At 37.2% G+C, this 20,522-nt stretch overlaps 1 protein-coding gene across 4 annotated transcripts in view; it reads right to left on the bottom strand.

Moving 5' to 3' along the window:
* Window positions 1-20,522, bottom strand: part of LOC107657400 (serine/threonine-protein kinase tousled-like 1-B) — a 54,160-nt gene that overhangs the window by 8,473 nt on the left and 25,165 nt on the right. Inside the window, exons 3-17 of one of the 4 annotated variants that reach the window (XM_016445452.1) lie at window positions 19,664-19,785; window positions 16,583-16,654; window positions 10,584-10,622; window positions 9,715-9,790; window positions 9,487-9,530; window positions 8,577-8,672; window positions 4,882-4,968; window positions 4,320-4,412; window positions 4,034-4,144; window positions 3,723-3,859; window positions 2,561-2,749; window positions 2,122-2,188; window positions 1,693-1,790; window positions 846-927; window positions 664-755 (exon numbers count right to left, since the gene is read on the bottom strand). In XM_016445452.1, the coding sequence (XP_016300938.1) occupies window positions 664-755; window positions 846-927; window positions 1,693-1,790; window positions 2,122-2,188; window positions 2,561-2,749; window positions 3,723-3,859; window positions 4,034-4,144; window positions 4,320-4,412; window positions 4,882-4,968; window positions 8,577-8,672; window positions 9,487-9,530; window positions 9,715-9,790; window positions 10,584-10,622; window positions 16,583-16,654; window positions 19,664-19,780 (1,400 nt within the window). In that variant the 5' untranslated portion in view covers window positions 19,781-19,785. Of the gene's footprint in view, window positions 1-663; window positions 756-845; window positions 928-1,692; window positions 1,791-2,121; window positions 2,189-2,560; window positions 2,750-3,722; window positions 3,860-4,033; window positions 4,145-4,319; window positions 4,413-4,881; window positions 4,969-8,576; window positions 8,673-9,486; window positions 9,531-9,714; window positions 9,791-10,583; window positions 10,623-16,582; window positions 16,655-18,302; window positions 18,421-19,663; window positions 19,786-20,522 lie in introns of those variants that run through there. The other 3 variants (XM_016445453.1, XM_016445455.1, XM_016445454.1) reach the window with 3 other exon arrangements.

Below are 20,522 nucleotides of genomic sequence, written 5' to 3'. Positions count from 1 at the left end.
TCGCCCACTTTGGCCTAAATGTCTGCCATTCTTTTTTATTTTATATTTTGTTACCTTGAAAGGCTTTTTTTTTTTTTTTTTTTTTTTCCAGAAATACCTGGTTGTGTATTTACATTTTTCAGGTAAATAAATTCTGGTAAATATTCCTTAAAAAAAATAATGTTTAAAATAATAATTTTATTAGTAGTAGTGGTACTGTCATTATATTAGCCCAAGTAATATATTTCTGTCAGTTTCTTCAAGTTAAACCAAACTTTTATTTTGGCGGGTTGCTGTGAAGTCCTTTAAGTTTCTGCCATTTCTTCACACAGACACGCAGAACATGCAGGATTAGTATTTAAATAGTCTTTTTGCGGCATTTTAGTTCTTTTCGCTGTCATCATTCAAATCTGCAAAAATTTCTGCCGGCGGAACTGTCGACCCCAGGAGGTTAATATTCACAGACACTAGTCCATATATCATGTTTTGCTTTAAGTGTACTGACCTACTTTTGATTTATTCATCCGAAATTTGGCAAATTCTATGACATTCCACGTTATACAGTAAATTCCATTTTTATGCCTGAATTCCGTCCTCGTTTTCCATATCGCAGAAATCATAGGGCCCTACAGATGTATTTAATAAGAACATTTCCTTGAATAGCATCAAAAAGGAGGAACATACTTGTGGTAATTTTCTTTCTTCTCCTCTCTCCAGTTTTTGTTGAGCTGATGAATCTTCACAGCAGCGTAGCGTTGCTCAATTAAGTCAAACGCCTGAAGAGCAGAATGAGGAATCAACTGATGCGTTTCTTCCTCAAAGGTCAGCATATATCAGGCTCTGTTATAAATGAGGGGTAAAGATACCTTGTAGACCTCACTGAAGCCACCCCTGCCCAGCAGATGTAGCAGCAGGTAGCGCTCATTCAGGGTGGGATGGTCCTTGAATCTGAGAAAGATTAAAACAATACAAAAAACAAAAAGAGAAATAGGAGAAAAAGGGAGGGTGGGTGGAAAATAATCATGTAAACTAAATCATGTTTTGGTAAAACAAACAAAAATGTATTTTTTTCAGGCAACATACATACATACATACATGCATATATATATATATATATATAGACAACATATAAATGTGACCCTGGACCACAAAAACAGTCATAAGGGTCCATTTTTTTTAATTGAGTTTTATGCATCATCTGAAAGCTGAATAAATAAGCTTTCCATTGATGTATGGTTTGTTAGGATCGGACAATATTTGGCTAAGATACAACTATTTGAAAATCTGGAATCTGAGGATGCAAAAAAATCGAAATATTGAGAAAATCACCTTTAAAGTTGTCCAAATGAAGTACTTAGCAATGCATATTACTAATCAAAAATGAAGTTTTAATATATTTACGGTAGGAAATTTACAAAATATCTTCATGGAACATTATCTTTACTTAATATCCTAATGATTTTTGGCATAAAAGAAAATGGATAATTGTGACCCATACAGTGTATTGTTGGCTATTGCTACAAATATACCCCAGCGACTTAAGACTGGTTTTGTGCTCCAGGGTCACAAACGTGTATAACATGGACCCTTTACAGTCAGTACACTCATGGGAGCGCCGTTAATATGAGTAGTCAATGTCCAGTACAAACGACACAAAATAAAATGAAAAAGAAAAAGATCAGAGGATGATGTCATCGTAGCGTGGGTACATACTGTGAACTGTCTTCATTGTTTATTCTTTTCAACTCTCGGATGTGAAGATTTCGCACCCTCTCCAACCTCTCCAGCTCTGCCTGAATCTCTGCCTCCTCCTACAAATGCACAAACGCATGAAGAAAACATTTATAAAATCATATTGTGGTGTATTCTGCCACTTCTGCCATAGGGAAATTAGAAAGTGGATAGAAAGCAATGGGTAAGGATGCTGTTTTTTTTTGTTTTTTTTTAAAGAAATGAATACTTTTATTAAGCAAAGACACATTAAATTGATCAAAAGTAACAGTAAAGACATTCATAATGTTACAAAAGTATATGCTGTTCTTTGGAGTACTTCTGCAGAAACAAAGACTGATTACTTCTTTTTTTTTTGTTTTTACATGTTCTGAAATGCATGAAGATCTAAATCATACAGGAGCCACTGACCTTTTTGAGATGGCCGAGTCTCAGTTTGAAGATCTCCTCCTGCTCATGGTACTCAGCTAAAGTTAGCCTGCAGGAACATCAGAGGAACTAGATAAAAAACCTCCATGCATGTAGTGGGCTAGGAAGAGTGAAAAACAATCTCAATTCTGAAGCAGCTGATGCTATTTCTCCACACTGGCTCCTTAGAGACTTGTGTCGTAGCAGATAAAAAGTTATTTTTCCATAGAGTGGAAAGAAACATCATCTAAAATGATCATCTGGCTTCCTAATAAATCATGTCCTGCAATTCATCAGAAACATGTCATTCAAGTGAGTCTAAAATTTTGACTTCCAGCTTAAAGATCTTCTCTAGGATTTTCTGGCAAATGAAATCAGTTATTTGTGAATGTTAGTGATGCTGAATTCTAATAACTCTACTGCAGCTTTTAGCAGCACTCACAGCTGAGGAAGGCTGGGTTTGAGGAAAGGGTCGTTCTCGGAGCCGTTCACAGCCTTGGTCTTGCGTGGTTTGGGCTCAGAGTTGGTGCTGGGCGACTGTGAGCTGCTGGCTGATGGGGGTTTTCTCTTAGCTAACAGTTTTCTCTGTCTCTCAATTTCTTCACGTTGTTGAATGATCCATTCCTGCTGTCTGCAGAAAAACAGTCAATGAAAGACAAATCTGTAACCTGTAATCAGGGTTGCTGCAGGATTTTTAAGCTCAAATTTAAGCTTTTTAAGACCTGCACAAATAAAATTAAAGGCTGAAATGTGAAGTGTATAATTTTATAAAACTTTTTTGTTTTTGTGAAAACTTGTATGAACTGTAAATCTTAAACTGTAAAGGGTTAAACTGTAAAGGGTTAGGAGTTGGTTAGCACAAAAATTAAGTGTACACAATTAAACAACTACATAATTCCTTAAAAATAATAATATATAGAATTGAATAGCAAGTGCTATAAAATAGTATGAGCCGCTAATACATACATACAAAAAAATAAATAAATAAAATAAAATAATTTTAAAAATATAGGGTCGTAGAACTACGGTCCTAAAACTACAGCCTCCAGTATTGCAGGAATACCCTACTCGCAACAACAGCCTTATTGAAAATTCACATTCATTCTCTGCCAGCAGGAGGCGCTTTTGGAACGGCAGAAATAGAACTGTTTCCACGGTAACAGCAGAACAAAGCAGAGCAGCAGCTGACTTTGATGTTTATTTAATGAAAACAAATCCCTTTGAAGTTTAATCGTCACATTAAGCTGTATCGCAATTCTGGTCCGTACCTAAGTTTAAGACCTCTTGAAATCATAATTAAGACTTTCTTGTACAATTTGAGACTTTTTATGACCTTAAATTTGATACAAGTAAATTTAAGACTTTTTAAGGACCCGTGGAGACCCTGTGTAATGCACTCACTTATGGCTATACAAGAGACCTACTATAGATGAGTGAAAATTTGAGTGAAAACAGACAATTGTTGAGGGACTTTAGTCCAAGGTATCGTAAAGTGTTCACACATGCATAGTAGTGTTTACTTTTATAAGGCTAAAGAGGACTGCATGTGCAAATACAGAAGTATACTTTGGGCTTGCGCTGTCAATCTTCATTAAGCGTCTTACTTGACGAGGTTCTGGAAGGCGTTGCCGTCTGTCCACTGCTCTGTAAACGAGGCTCCGTGTCTCACAGAGGTGAAATGACCCAAACGCAGACGATCTTGCATGCTCTTCTCCCGACACGCCTGCTTCTCCTGTGTGCTCTGGACAAATACACACAGCTTCAGAAAAATCGTATTCATTTTACTGTTGCAACTATTAAACGTTAAAGCTTGTGGTTAAATGATGGCATTACACAGCAACCGTGAACATTTACAGATGAGCACTGGGTATTTTTACATTCAAAAGGTTTCTGAAATACCACCAGGATGCTTCACCTTCTCAATCAGAAGTTTTTTGCTCATGGTGATGCACTTGTTTAAACGTTCTTTGTACTTTTCTAGAAGCTTTTGCTGCTCATCAATTTGTCTCCTAAGATCACAGTTTGCCTGCACAGAAGAGAAGAAAATATTAAAAACATATTATAAAAATAAAAATATTTTTTAAAAAGTTAGGGTTACGCCAAGTCTGATGCAACTAAAATTTGCAAGACACGAGTGATTTCACATCAAAACCATTTACAGCAAATTTGTTTTGGAATCATTCTTATTAATTAAATCTCACCCGCAGAAGATCGTCTATCCTGCCCTCTTTCTTCTCCAGATCCAGGTTCTTATTGCTCTCTATAGTGGCCAGTTTTACCACAGTCAGGTCAGTCTACAGGACAAACAAAATACAAACACACACAATTCAACAACTTATTCATGATAGATATTCTTCAAATACAGTCATTTTTTGTTACAGGGCTTCATTTGTGATCAAAACTGATTTAACTTTTTTCTTTTTTGTTATATGAAAATTAAAAGACAATGGTCATGAAAACCTTTTACCATGCATTAATAATTTCTTTGTGCTTCTTTCCAAACCCCCGCATCATTAACTCATGCACATTTTTTTTTAAATAAATATTTAAACTCAAAAACATTTATGACAGCCAAAAAAAAGGCTAAATAAAATAAATTTCAAAAATAAATAAAACTTTTCAAAAGTTAGCAGACTTGTTTACCAAGAAGAGTGTCAACTACAAAAAAAAAAAATACAAAATCTACTTGATTAATTAGTTCTAAAACGACTGCCAATGAGATTCTTGTTATTTGAGAGTAAGTGCACTTATGCAGAGTCCTACCTGAACACTCTTGACCACCATCTGTCTGGTAGAAATCATAGAGTCCACAAAACACAGACTAGTGGGGGACGAGCTGCTCTGCCGGGTCTGAAACACAACATTAGACTGTACAGTAATGTCATAGTAACGGTGTAGTAGGGATTCAACGATTACAGATTTTGTTGGTACGATTATTGTATGAGGAATAATCACGGTTTCACGATTATTATGCATTTATTCATTTCACAACATTACTAGTGTATAAAATCACATGAACACTCTTTAGATTTTAAAGTGTTATTTATTGCTGCCTTTTGAACCAGAAACAACACAGTGACCGATAATAGGCACGAAATAATCATAATAAAGACAACCAAAAGTCCATCTCTCCTATTGGAATAAAAAAAAAAGGGTGGCCTCTGCTCTGTAAACATCCATGACAGTATTTCCCTTCTGAAAATAACTAATTAAAAAGTATTTAGTGTTTTAACTTTGTACATTCTTTATTTCTTTTAGACCTGAGGCAGAGAACTTGAATAGCATCAAATTCAAAAAATCTTGTGAAAAAATTATTGTTGGTTTTTGACTTATGAATAAAACAGGGACAATAAATACCAATGTTAATGAAGTATTATTAATATAAGACTAATATTAACTTTATTTATCCCACAGGGAAAACTAAATTCGTTTTTTATCAAATCATGCTGCACTTACGGTAGTACTAGTGGTGTAATGATACACAAAGATGTTCAACTTGCTTTTAAAGTCAAGGTTCAGTATGTTTTCAGTACAGCGGGTGAGAACTAAACAAAATTGCCTTTTTCTTTTTATTAAACAGTAGTTTACAGAGTATGGCTCTCTCTGTAAATAAATAAAGTATGTCAATACTGCTGCAACACACTGTATTGCAGTTTACAGCGCTGTTGGGGGAAGACATTGAAATGCTTTCACTTTTGGATGCTAAATATTTTAGCAAACTATATATTTTATTCAGAATTATTATGCTCCTATTCGATCGCGTTCTGTCTTTTAGACACTCATGTGCACATAGGTGCTTGTTAAGTGAAGTCTGTGAAGTTTATTTCTTTTTCAGATGTGTTCACAATATCATCCTAAGGTTTGCACAGACAAGAGGTTCCACACATGCAGTGGTTAAAACTAGTGCTGGGCGGTATGACCAAAAAATTTATATCACGGTATTTTTCAAAATTATACCGGTTTCACGGTACATGACGGTATTTTTTTTTCATGCATGACCGGGTGTTAACCATATTTTCTACTGATTGAGAGAGGAAATACTGCAGTATATTGACTTAGAATGCCCTATTTTACTGTCATGATGAGTGAATATTGTCAAAAAATACCACACTAAATAGTGACTAAACACGACCCGTTTTAATGTTAACCAGGAGTCACTCTCATTTATAACCTCGGCATCGTCTGATAAAATTAGGGCTGCACGATAAATCGCATGCGATATTTAACGCGCATTTTATCAGTAAAGCCGGTTCTGTAATCAGCGGTAAATCTCCATCACGTTCTGGCTTTCACATGGAGCAGCATTAACTACACAGAGCCGTTGTTCACTGACGAGCAGCGCAAAACCACGATCATATTTTGCGCATGTTTTGCGCAGCTCGTCAGTGAACAACGGCTCTGTGTAGTTAATGCTGCTCCATGTGAAAGCCAGAACGTGATGGAGATTTACCGCTGATTACAGAACCGGCTTTACTGATAAAATGCGCGTTAAATATCGCATGCGATTTATCGTGCAGCCCTAGTCAAAAGGTCTATGAAATTATGTTTTTGGTTGTTAGTTATTTGGATCTCAATTTCTAGTCTGTTGCAGCACTGAAATTAAGTGTTAGAAACCCATTTTACCATTACAAGAGCATACTTAGTTATGTGCATCTCATTGATGAAAAAGTCACTACAAATAGTCATTAAAAATGTTGTTGTTGTTTTTGTTTTTTACTGCATGTAATATTAACAGACGAACTACGCTCATATTTATAATTCCAAACAATCAGTAAGCGACAGGTGCTAGGAAACGCTGTTTTGTACTCATTTATTGACGAGTCGGCTGCAGTGCGACCAACTGAAAGCGCTGCTTCTCTGCCGCTCACTGCACAGAACAGACGCCGAGAGAGATGACACTTCTCCGGGAAAGTCAGACCTCACGTTCGCGGGACAGCACTGGCGAAATCTTCCAACTGAACCATAGCTTTTTTAGGTTTATCAAAAAAAGTCGCTAGGTTTGTCAGTATGACTATTCTATGGAAAAAAGTCGCTAAAAGGGTCTGAAAGTTGCTAAATCTAGTGCTAAAGTCGCGCTCGTGTGTGTGAGACGCGGGAGCTGATGGCAGGGGCGGTGGATATTTGTGGCGGTCAATGTGGATATTGTGGATGAGTTCTTCTGCGTCATCACGTTCTATTAGTTCTACAGCTTCAGTTTTCGGAACTTTCACGCTTAGTAACACATACAGCTGTTCCCTCACCACAGTGCAACAGTGAAAAGGGACCACTTTCAAACAGTGTCGCGTTTCGAAAGTTGTTTAAGCGACATACACCGGTATTGCGGTATTTTAAAAATTAATATCATAAAAAAAATAAACACCGGTATTGCGGTATTTTAAAAATTAATATCATAAAAAAAATAAACACCGGTATTGCGGTATTTTAAAAATTAATATCATAAAAAAAATAAACACCGATATTCGGTATGAACCGGTACACCGCCCAGCACTAGTTAAAACAATGCTGCATTCATTCAGTACACACGCGTGCTCAATTGAAAGACCTGTATCAAACATTTCCTGTACAAATACATGTACCGTTACGCCCTTAATTAGCGTTAAGAGCATCCTGACATCAACATGAAGCAACACACATTCAAAGTTCAGTTAATACAGATACTCCACTATCTTTTGAGCACAGAATCTGCTTAAAACAGAATAACACAGCGATGCGTGGAGTGATGAAATCAGAGACCCTCCTTTCACAAGTGTTCACAAGAGACGCACGCATGTTGCTACCAGGTATAACTGGTGGTCTGTCTGTTTACTTGTGATCAGATCACCCGAGGCAGCTCTTAACAGCAGGTGTAAACAGAGTATGAAAAGCCTCGTTCAGACTGTCAGCCCAAATCCGATTTTGTGCATATCCGGATGGAATCGGATTTGAATAACTGACTGTCCACACAGTGTATCGCACTACTATCGCAATACAGATATTGTCTTTCGACATGACAGCATGTTGCCGTCGCGCTGGATTATTATGAGGCAGCATCAGAAACGCAGGAAGCTGGAATGTGCAACTTTATTCCGTGTTGCCGTCTCTGCTTGTTTCAACACTCAAAGAGGTGAGTATACTAGCAGTATATTGTCTTTTTCCGCTTGACTTTGGCAGTTCGCAACAACACACGCTTGTTGTTTTATTATGCTTTATTATGTTTTCTACAAAAATGTCTGACGTGTTTACGTGGCGTGAGAACGTGAAAAAGCTAGGCTAAATCCGATCGGAGCGGTCAGACTGAAACGGATTTCCAGGAATGCGATTTGAATAGGATTCCAAACCACATACGAATGTAGCTCGAAACAGATTTGCACAAATCGGATTTCATGTAGTTCGTTGGCGTTCAGACTATCTAAATATGATCGGATTTCAATCGGATTTGGGCTGACAGTCTGAACAAGGCTAAAGAGTGTGTGACGTACGCTGGATCCCGGTGCAGAAGGGGAATGTGAGTTCTGGGGTGAACGGATGACTGGTGGAAGACCTCTTACTGGACTGGACCCATTACCACCCTGAAACTACAGATAGAGGGAAATAAACAAATCATATGGTTTTAAACGATGCAGTTCTAGACACCACTCCACTGAACACCACATAGACTGTCCTTTTTGGAGTTTTTATCATATGCTTTCACTGCATGGAACAGCAACTTTTTTTCACTCCGAGTGAAGAAAAACCATTTGCGCTTGGAATGACATGAGGGTGACTAGATGACCGAAATGTCACTATGGTTTAACTTTTTTTTTTTTTTTAAAGGTGATGGCGTAATATTTTTCATGTTAAATCACTTTCTGCTGTCCCAGCTTAATGTGGAGAGAATTATAAAAACACCACACTTAAAACATTGTTCAGTTTGAGCATCGTCCTGATATAGTAAAACTGGTTCAAATTTGAATCAGACCAACCCTTTTTCAATTAATGTAATTTTGTGAATTAAAAAATAAATCCTTGCGTCTGACTCATCAGTTTGTTCATCAGAGAAGTCTTTGATCAATGTAAAATATTTCACCACCTCTGAAATGATTTTGATGTAACCAGAATATAACATTAATTATATTTATATTTAATATTTATTCATTAAAAATACTACTCTTCACTATCCAATTACATCACTAATAAAAATTAAGTCCACCCTACATTATTTCCTTAAAAATCTTCTGTTTTGCTTGAAAATGTTATGTTAACTTATGCTGCAAATATGGTTTCGTGTTTTTAAAACAACAACATCCAAGCTGCAATCACTACATATCAGTTATGCTTTTGTTGAGCCAATGCCAACGATTTATCATATGCTTTCATTAGCTTCCCCACAAATTACTGACAGATACTCACATCAAAATAATCACTAATTTTGGGTCCCCGAATGACAGACTTCCCTATGAGAGAAAATGAAAAAAATAAAAAGATGTATGATAAAGCATATTAAGCTAAATGTAAAGAACATACTAGAAAACAGAGAGAGAGAGAGAGAGAGAAAGAGTGAGAGAGACAGAGACAGAGAGAGAGACAGAGAGAGAGACAGAGAGAGAGACAGAGAGAGAGAGAGAGATAATCGTTTACCCTGACTGCTCTCTGATTGGTTGTCAGCTTTCCTCTTCCTGCCCCGTGATGATTCAGAGTGCTTCTTTTCAGGAGTCTATAAATGAGAGACATTACATTCATACACCATTTGTTATGAATTTATTCAGGTCTTATTTTGCACCCGGTGCACAATAATGCTGGCCTCAGCAAGCACTGAGCACCACATTTAAATTCAGTCTCCCGAGAGCAAATCATACAATCTCTGAACATCAGCTGAGAGTATAACAAGACTATTGTGTGTCTTCAAACAGTATTTAATGACTCTTGAGTCTAAATGACTCTAAGAATATCCCTAAAGTGAGAGTGCATAATCCGTCTATTTTCTCTCTCGCTGGGGAAAGGATGCAGAAATATCCTGCTCTTTTCAGCACAGACAAAGAGGGGTGTGCTGCCAAGGGCATCTTTGCATTCTGATCAGAGAGGAGTTCTCGCTCACTGGCTTGGACTGAAACCTCCACGTCTGCCACCAAACTCCAGCGCACACACCAACGCTATTAAGAGATAAACTGAGCCCTACACACACAAAAAAAAGAAATGCTGCCTCATCTATATGTTGATTAAAATGCTAATCTTTTTATAGCTGTGAAACAGAAAGAGAGTGTTTCCAAAACAGATGTGGTTAAACTCTGCCCTGTGTATTATACATTGCTCCTTCATATGAATTTCTCATAATCTAAGCTTAATTTGAGGTTATCGTAGAAAATTATGAAGTGTTGTGTGGGCTAGGCCTGTGCTTTTCTGGAAACCACACCATGTATTTCCAAAGAGATGTGACTGAACCAAGAGCCTCAAAAAGCGTAATTTGTGTCTCTTTTCAATTCTCACATGACTGGGACAGAGAGACTTACTGAATACACAGGAGAACTTCCTCTTTTCCCATCTGATCCCTGCAACAGAGAAAGAGGAAGAACGAATGAGAGAAGAGGAAAAGGGAAAACAAATTAAATGAGAGAACGAAAGATAAGGAAAAAGGAAATGAGGAAAATAAATAAGGAAAACAAATGAGGAGAGGATAAGGAAAACAAAAAGACAAAAATTCATGGAAAAAGGAAGGATAAGGAAAAAGGAAACGAGGAAAATAAATAAAAAAGGAAAACAGATGAGGAAAGGATAAGGAAAATGAAAAGACAATAATTCAAGGAAAAAGGAACACGGAAGGATGAGGAAAAGGAAATGAGAAAAATAAAAGGAAAACAAAGAAGGAAATAAATTAAGAAAAAGATAAGGAAAACAGAAAGGCAATAGGAAATGAAATGAGAGCATGACAGGAAAAGGGAAACAAAAGAGGAAATGAAAAGAAGAAAAAAATGAGAAAATTAAAGGACAGGAGGAGAAAGAAAAGAGAAAAAGGTAACAGGAAATTAGAAGGAACGGAAAATCATAGGATAAGGAAAAAGAAAAGGGAAGTAAATGGAAATGAGAATGAAAGGAAACAAAAAAAACAAAAGAGGAAAACAGGAAGAGGATAAGGAAAGGGAGAAAATCAAGGTAAAAAGAAAAGAATATGATAAGGGGAAATAAAATTAGGGGGGACAGGATTAAAAAATGAAGCAAAAAGGCTAAAGAAAAGAATAAAAATGAATGAAAGGAAAAAGAAAAATGATAGAATAAAAAAGGGGCATGGAAGAAAAGAAAGACATAATAGGAAAGGAGAAGGAACAGAGATGAAAGGAAAAGGATAAGGAAAAGCAAAAGGTAGAGGAGAGGAGGAACAGGGAAGTGTTTTTAGATGCGAGTGGGTCAGGAGCTGCAGACTACAGGACAGGACTGAAGCTGCTGTTTATAATTAGCCCTCAGTGACAATGACAGAATGTCACGGTGGCCCTAACGAGTCGGCACAGCCTGATATTGATGTTCTGCACGCTCCACACTGGCACTTTTGGGTCACAACGGCCACAAGCTCAGAACAAGCAACACAAAGAAACACGCTCGCCATCAGAGAAAATCTACAATTACTAAAGCGGCAGTATAAGATGCTGACGCGATACAAAGGCAAATAGAATTCAATGCATCAAAAAGAGAACAATCTGTGCTTCTTCATCCGTCATTCCTCATTTGATAGAAGCTACAGAGGAGGACACTTCTGCGCACGGAGCCTTCTGAAATATAAAGATTACGTAATCTTCATTCCTGTCACTGAAAATGGAAATCCTTGATATATACAAATACTCAAAACCATCATGAATATGCAAATCATCCTGCATTAAACGAGTCGTGTGCTTCAGGCTGCAGGTGTCGGAGGCTGTGATTAGCGTTCAGGGGATTATGGGTAATCTAGTGTAGGTAGTCTTGAGGTGGGGCTGTAATGGAGGTTTTACGGGAAGTAGGGGTGTGCGATACTGACAAAAAATAATATCTCGATATTTTCTGGGATTTTATCGATAACGATAATTAGACAATATTTTGCTGAGTGTGTTATTGTGCTGATACCTTAAGGACTGCCGAAGACAGCTGACTCCTAATGTTTTTAATATTCTTCATATTCTGTGAGGTGGTCAGTTCATACTGATATAAATTAGTCTTTTCCAATAAGTTTAAACTGATTTTTGCATTTTATGGGCATTTAGAAAACACACTAAATGCGCACACGCACTAGTCTAGACTTCACGTAATGTATGCGTGCGCTCTGTAGGGATGTTTTGGATGGTTTTTGCAAAATACTCGATAATGTCAAATCGCACATCGTTAAAACAACAATTACAATATTATTGCTGACGATATATATCGCACACCCCTAAACGGGAAGTCTGATGTGTGTGTGTGTGTGTGTGTGACAGGTGTGTGCGAGTGTGTCTACACTATCTAGGTGTCTGACATCTGGCACAATAAGCAGCTCGCAGCCACATGAGAAGAGTTTGTTCTCAACCTCCCAGTTCACTTTCTCTCTCCCTTCATAACTCGCTCCATTGGCTTCCTCCTCCTCTCTTGCACTGATTTATGTCACAGCAGGTGTGTTGTGCGGGGGGAGGGGAGGACAATTCTCCTTACTATGATGCTTCGTGTGTGTGTGTGTGTGTGTGTGTGTGTGTGTGTGTGTGTGTGCACGCACATGTGTAGTACTTTGCCTGCTGATGGTTTAACTAGCAGGGGTTATGACAGATGCCAACCCAGCTTGAGTCTGCTACAAAACCTAAACACACACACACACGCACAGAGTGACACAGCATCCTCTACAGTATGAGGCAGAAGCACAGCCCTCAGCACACACAGAACTAGAGCTTCATTACAGGGAACATTTCCCATCGGCCTGAGTCTCACACACACACCATCAATTTCTCTGTAACGCTTTGATTCAAAGAAAACACAGCAGAACGTCTCTGCGCCATCTGCTGAACTATGAACGGAGTTATTAGCAACAGCTTTCATCAGGACTCAACCGTGCGCAGTTAGAAACGGAGTATCCATCACAGATCTCAGTTTGGAGCAAACGCTTCAGTGTACAGTTAACGGTTTTACTGATTCATAACTGTTGAACAGTTAACCGTTTTACTGATCTATTCATTTCCTTGTCATTCACAGTCCTTATGGATAAAAACACACTGAACTGTGATTCAGACACTTCTCGCATGGTGAGAAGACACCTACAGCACAAATGCCTACATGGAAGTTACAAATGAATATCCTGAAGGTTGATTCACATTATCTAGTTGCTACATTGAGCACGTTTACATGCACACCAGTAAGCTGGCAACTCACAAATATCAGCTTATTAAAATAGCCAGTTTTCCCCATTTACATGCACATTAGTAACTTGACAACGCAAGCGGTGTTTACATGATTTTATTAATAAATCAGGTTATTTCCCTTTAGTGACGTCAAAATATTATAATTTGTGTCAAAAAATCTTACTCAGAGTATTCCATAGTTGTGATGTTAAAGCTTGCAACATGTCAGCGGGAAACGTACAGCTCATATAGCCACGAAATATGCATTTTATAATTTTTCTCATTTTCTGAGTCATGAAAGAGTCTGCTTTTGTGATATTTCCTTTCTTTCTTTACTGCAAAACGTTTGCTCTGTCTAGATACGCTTAAATCTGCACTAACGATGTGTTCCTGTTACGTATCACACATGCGCACTTCAACAAGCAGACAGAAAGCGGGTTCATGCATTTACATTAAGAAGCAAAAAAACTACCTGTGTCGACCGGTTTATGCTTATGCCGTTTATGACCTTACTCCTATAAAAGAAAACGGGTTACCGCGTTTTCGGCTTAAGAACTCTTAAGAACAAGTTTTTATTTGAGACTTAATCATTTCAATGCATTAATATTTTTAATAAAATCACAAAAAAAAAAAAAAATTTACACTTTAAAGGTGTCATGAACTGCCTTTGTTTTTTATTTTGTACTGTTCTCTAAGGTCCACTTATAATGTTATCAAGATTTTTTTACATCAAAAATCATCACAATTATCATACAAGTAATAGGCTATTTTCTGTCCTGTTTTTGATCCCCTCATCAGAACGCTCTGTTTGGATTGGCGCAGAGGATTGTAGACTCGGAAGTAGTGGTGGTAGTGGCTGATATTTGGCATTTTTCAAATATTGGCCGTTAAGTTTTTCTGTTTGGCCGATGTGTTCGAGGCGGGAGTTTTATTTTGACGGCGCTGAGAACGGCAGCGCCTGAGCACACCGCTCACATTTTCCCTCTTGTTCGCTGTCGTCGTTCAGTTCTGTCTAATACGGATAGAAGTCTATCAAATAATCAGATAAAACTGTTAAATAAAGAAATTAAAATGTATACAAAAAAGTATTATAACGGTTGCTTTTATATTATTAGTTAAAGAAAGGCAAACATTATAATACTTTCTTGTTTGCCGTCAGCATTCACTGAGCGCACAGTGCTCACATTCTCCCTCTTGTTCACTGTTGTCATTCAGTTCTTTCTTAATACGGATAGAAGTCTATCTAATAATCAGATAGAACTGTTGAACTAAAATGTATACAGAAAAGTATTATAATGATTGCTTTAATATTATTAAAGGCAAGCATTATAATACTTTCTCGTTTGCCGTCAGCATTCAGCAAATACGCATTTATATAATTTAAACAAATCTTTGAATGTCTAATGAACATTTAATTTAAAAAACTTTGCAAACTTAGTCGGATACAGTTGTGAGATCTTGTGAAGTGTGCATTTGTATCCTGCACGATCGCATGTTCGCTGCGTGACGGTCGATCCGTGCGAATTGAATGTGGACAGGAGGAGAGTTCAGCTTAACTGGAGACGCACGATCGACAAACTTTAAACTACTGATTTCAAATTATGCTGCACTTTATGCATTTGCCCAATGTCATATTAATGTAATTTTCTCTGCGTGCTGTATGTAAAATGAGTGTTACCTTAAATAAAATGATATTGGCTTTATATCGGCCACCCTGCTTTCCAAGATATCGGCATCGGCTCTCAAAAAACCCATATCGGTCGACCACTACTCGGAAGTAAACGCCCACTGCTACGATTGGCTAACACTTGTGTATGTTTGCCAGCGTACATTCCTCATAGATGGACACTGCTGTGATTTAGGCCATAAACGCATAAATAACTCAATACATATCAAACGATCTGTAAGAAGAGAAAGCCATCTTTATCGGTTGGTTAAATGTGCGAATTGGTGGGCGGGGCTAAACAGGTAGTGATGTAGAATCGGTGGGCGGGGCTAAACAGACAATAGGTGCGTTCGACTTCATGCGGTGCTGCGTTGACCGATCGGCGGCTGACTTGAAGCAGTGCATGCCGGTTAGAAATTTTGTCCGACTTGAACCGGCGCCGACGCCGACATCAAAGTACCGTCATAGCGTTGAGAGACTGACTCAGCCGGCGCAGTTTCTCCAGAGCGACTGCAGGAGCGCTGATGACGACACAGCTGTTTCACGATTGGCCAAATTCACCACATGACAACAATGACGTGTGTTTCTAACATCTTAAATTCCGATACTGCTCACAAATCGGTGTTTTTAAAAAAGTAAAAGCTTTTTTTATTGTAGTCGCAATGTTATATTGAGTCGCGTTTATCAAAAAAACACTGATAAAAGCATATATACCCCCACTTTATTGATATTTAAATAGTATATGTTTATGTTGAACTTTATTCTTGAACAGATGGCGCTGTATCAAGCAGTATATAAAAAGTGTTTCTGTTGCTCATGAAAACGTTTCTGAAACGTCTGTGTATTTGACAAATATTGCATGTTATTCACTTCATCTGTGATAAGAGTATGCAAACACCGTGAGAGCGTCACTACCGGGAGCAGAAAGTGTCCGACTTGACGTGTCTGTTTTCAATTCCGCCCCCGACTGCAAGCGGCTACTCTCATTGACTAACGTCTGTAGCCGTGGTTCAAGTCGAACGCACCTAGTGATGTAGAATCGGTGGGCGGAGCTAAACAGGCAGTGATGTAGAATCGGTGGGCGGAGCTAAACAGGCAGTGATGTAGAATCGGTGCTCTGTGTATGTGGGTTTATCAAACTTTATATGTGAATAAAGGCCTAAAAATGACTTTTAATGGAGGGACATAAATCTGTTTCAATAAAATATCTTATGTGTTTTGAAGATGAACGAAAGGCTTATGGGTTAGGAATGACATGGAGGGTTGATGAAATTTCATTTGGATGAACTAACACATTTATTGGCCAATAAATTAAGCTGCTGTTAATCTTCGGGTTATTAAATATCAACTGATTAATCAGGGCGATAATATCAATCAGCTGCTAACTGCAATTAATCAATGTTATAAATGATGATGTGATTATTTCCCACTGAATGTTCTGTTTGGAAATACATCACAGTATGTAACAGGTATGTGGTTTAAAGGCGTTTGTACGATCATACAGAATTAAACTCACCTCTGACTCTTTATCACTGGAGGAGCCCAAGCTACCAAAACTGTGATTGGAACATTCGTTGTTTGTCAAGGTCTGCGCAGGAGAAACACATTTACATGAGTCGATGCAGATGAATATGAGGTATTCATGCAGCAGGTGTTATGAATTAATTATTTGACAACTTCAAGGAGAGGACAGTTGAATAAGCAAGGCAACATGACACAGCAATAGAGAATTGCATGTTTCAGTGTGAGGCCCACTGTAACCTGACATGAACCTCACGGTCACAATGTCCTCCCTTTCAGAAAACACAATCTTCTTCAAAAGCTTATCATGAAAGTAGGAAGACTTTGAGCCTCTGCTATGAAACTGGCTGTGTCTGAAACAACATTAAATCAAGCAGCATCCAGAGGCAAAGACGTTTGTGTAACATCCTGTTAGGGCTGCACAATAAAAATAAATATGCAATTTAACTGAATAAATGTTTGGTCAGTGTGTTTTAGAGTGAAGCACGGCACTGTGTTGCTTTAAGGGCTCCCTGTTTTCCGCTAGATTAAAAGTTTGATAGTTAACATTTGAAAATCAAGAAATTAAGAAATATTAGTATTGTACTTTAATAGCTGAAATGCAAAAATGTAATAATATTAATTATATACAACATAATTATTTCTAGGGATGCACCGAAATGAAAATTCTTGCCCGAAGCTGAACAAAATGAAACACTGGGCCAAAGGCCGAAGACCGAACACGGTTTTTCACGTTTTTTTCACCATTGCATAAATTAAATAGCCAAAATGTGCTTTTTACTGTTTTGTCTTGCTTTTCAAATAAAAAAATCAATTACAAAACAACAATTTAAAAATATTCACTTAACACTGAACATTTTTTTAACACTCTAGCAGACATTACCAACAAAGCAAAATTTAACTTAAAATTAATAAGTTGGTAAATGAATATTTTTTGGCCATTTTTGAGACTCCCTTCTTGAATCAGGCATGTATTTTTTATGGTAAAATTAAAAGCAGCCTTGCTGAGCAGAAGAGACTTCTTTTAAAACATTAGAATATATTACAGATTGAACACTGTGTGAATGTTATGATTAATTAATTAATAGTGCTATTGTAGGGTATATTATAATTATTATCTTAATTTTTATTTTATTTAACAGAACAACACCGAAAGAGTTTTTATTTATTTTATTTTTTTTGCTATTTCGGCCGAATAATTTCGGTTGCCGAATATTCAGTGCATCCCTAATTATTTCAATATCTATATATCTATCTATTTATCTATAATATATAATTTTTTGTTTTACAGTGAAATATTATAAAAGTATTGTTTTTATTTAGTAATATTTATATTTTTATTTAGTAATAATAATAATAATAATAATAATAATAAAAATGAAAGCAGCCTGGATGTACTTATACTTTATCACCTATAATATCCCACAATCACCAGTTTGGTGAATAGAATTGGTGTCTGAACAATCAGTCAATTTATAAAGGTAAGCTTTTATCTTATCACTATTCCTAGCAAGAAATAAGCATTACAGTCAATAAATATGTGCTCGATTAGCTCTAAACCTTGCTTGAAATAGTTCTACATCATAAGCGAGGCGTAATGGCGTCTTGAAAGCCATAGAAGTGCTTTCATACAAAAATGCTACCCTCTGCCACTACTACTGTTTGCAAGCTTGTGTGTTTGCAATAACAGTTTGGTTATAAACTCAGCCACTAACTTTAGTTCCTCCGCTAGTGCTGCCAGTGCTGCCCGCTGTGTTGCCACTGACTCCGCCCAGAAATCTGGCCTCCAGCAACTCCTGCCGGCGCGGGTCCAAACTGTGCAGCTCCTCCATAGCACCTGAGTGATAACACACATACACATGCACATATAGGTCACTCTAGATGTGTTTAGGCCTTGGAAAGTGCTTTGCTTGAACTCACTTCATATAGGTAGACAGGACAGAAAAAACAAATTCACACAGTCTCCTGGGTCATGTGCTCACAAACACAGGTACAGCACTCCCCAGAGTTTACATAGTACTGAAAACTAGATCACAAACAGGTGAAACATCAGGACCTGTGTCTTACAATCAGAGACACCAAAACATCCAGTGTTATCCTTCACTAGGGTTGGGTATCGTTTGAATTTTATCCCCATATCTGCTGATTGGCTTCATCACTCTGTCTCCTCTCCACCAATAAGCTGGTGTGTGGTGGGCGTTCTGGCGTGATATGGCTGCCGTCGCATCATCCAGGTGGATGCTGCACACTGGTGGTGGTTGAGGAGATTCCCCCCTTTCTATGTAAAGTGCTTTGAGTGCCCAGAAAAGCGATATATAAATGCAAGTAATTATTATTTTTTACTGTAAAATTAAAAGCAGCCTTGCTGAGCAGAAGAGACTTCTTTTAAAACATTAGAATATATTACAGATTGAACACTGTGTGAATGTTATGATTAATTAATTAATAGTGCTATTGTAGGGTATATTATAATTATTATCTTAATTTTTATTTTATTTAACAGAACAACACCGAAAGAGTTTTTATTTATTTTATTTTTTTTGCTATTTCGGCCGAATAATTTCGGTTGCCGAATATTCAGTGCATCCCTAATTATTTCAATATCTATATATCTATCTATTTATCTATAATATATAATTTTTTGTTTTACAGTGAAATATTATAAAAGTATTGTTTTTATTTAGTAATATTTATATTTTTATTTAGTAATAATAATAATAATAATAATAATAATAAAAATGAAAGCAGCCTGGATGTACTTATACTTTATCACCTATAATATCCCACAATCACCAGTTTGGTGAATAGAATTGGTGTCTGAACAATCAGTCAATTTATAAAGGTAAGCTTTTATCTTATCACTATTCCTAGCAAGAAATAAGCATTACAGTCAATAAATATGTGCTCGATTAGCTCTAAACCTTGCTTGAAATAGTTCTACATCATAAGCGAGGCGTAATGGCGTCTTGAAAGCCATAGAAGTGCTTTCATACAAAAATGCTACCCTCTGCCACTACTACTGTTTGCAAGCTTGTGTGTTTGCAATAACAGTTTGGTTATAAACTCAGCCACTAACTTTAGTTCCTCCGCTAGTGCTGCCAGTGCTGCCCGCTGTGTTGCCACTGACTCCGCCCAGAAATCTGGCCTCCAGCAACTCCTGCCGGCGCGGGTCCAAACTGTGCAGCTCCTCCATAGCACCTGAGTGATAACACACATACACATGCACATATAGGTCACTCTAGATGTGTTTAGGCCTTGGAAAGTGCTTTGCTTGAACTCACTTCATATAGGTAGACAGGACAGAAAAAACAAATTCACACAGTCTCCTGGGTCATGTGCTCACAAACACAGGTACAGCACTCCCCAGAGTTTACATAGTACTGAAAACTAGATCACAAACAGGTGAAACATCAGGACCTGTGTCTTACAATCAGAGACACCAAAACATCCAGTGTTATCCTTCACTAGGGTTGGGTATCGTTTGAATTTTATCGATTCCGATTCTTAACGATTCCTAGTTTCGATTCCAATAAGATAAAAAAAGTAATATAAAGAAAAATGAAGTTAAACATTTATATGTCAAACATTTATTCTGTCTTTTTGCAAAGCATTCTGTTGCAGCTGAATAACACGAGCAAAAATCAGCAGCCTACAGAACACTGCAAGAGGAACTTTTGACCATGCTTTTCACAAAAATACCACAGCAAAAACAACTAGACTTATATACATTTCAAATATTAAAATGTTAAAGACAAGTAAACAGTCAGTAATAAAATAGGAACAAACAAATCAATTAGCAATAGCATAAATAAATACAACTGAACCAAATTTCAGGTACAGAAACTAATTAAACCTTTAAAGGGGTCATATGATGCTTTTTTAAAGATCATTATTTTGTGTATTTGGTGTAACAGAATATGTTGACATGCTTTAAT

This window comes from Sinocyclocheilus anshuiensis, unplaced genomic scaffold, assembly GCF_001515605.1.
Source record: "Sinocyclocheilus anshuiensis isolate Anshui unplaced genomic scaffold, SAMN03320099.WGS_v1.1 scaffold355, whole genome shotgun sequence".
NCBI classification, from domain to species: domain Eukaryota; kingdom Metazoa; phylum Chordata; class Actinopteri; order Cypriniformes; family Cyprinidae; genus Sinocyclocheilus; species Sinocyclocheilus anshuiensis.
This window is presented reverse-complemented; position numbering and strand designations above follow the sequence as displayed.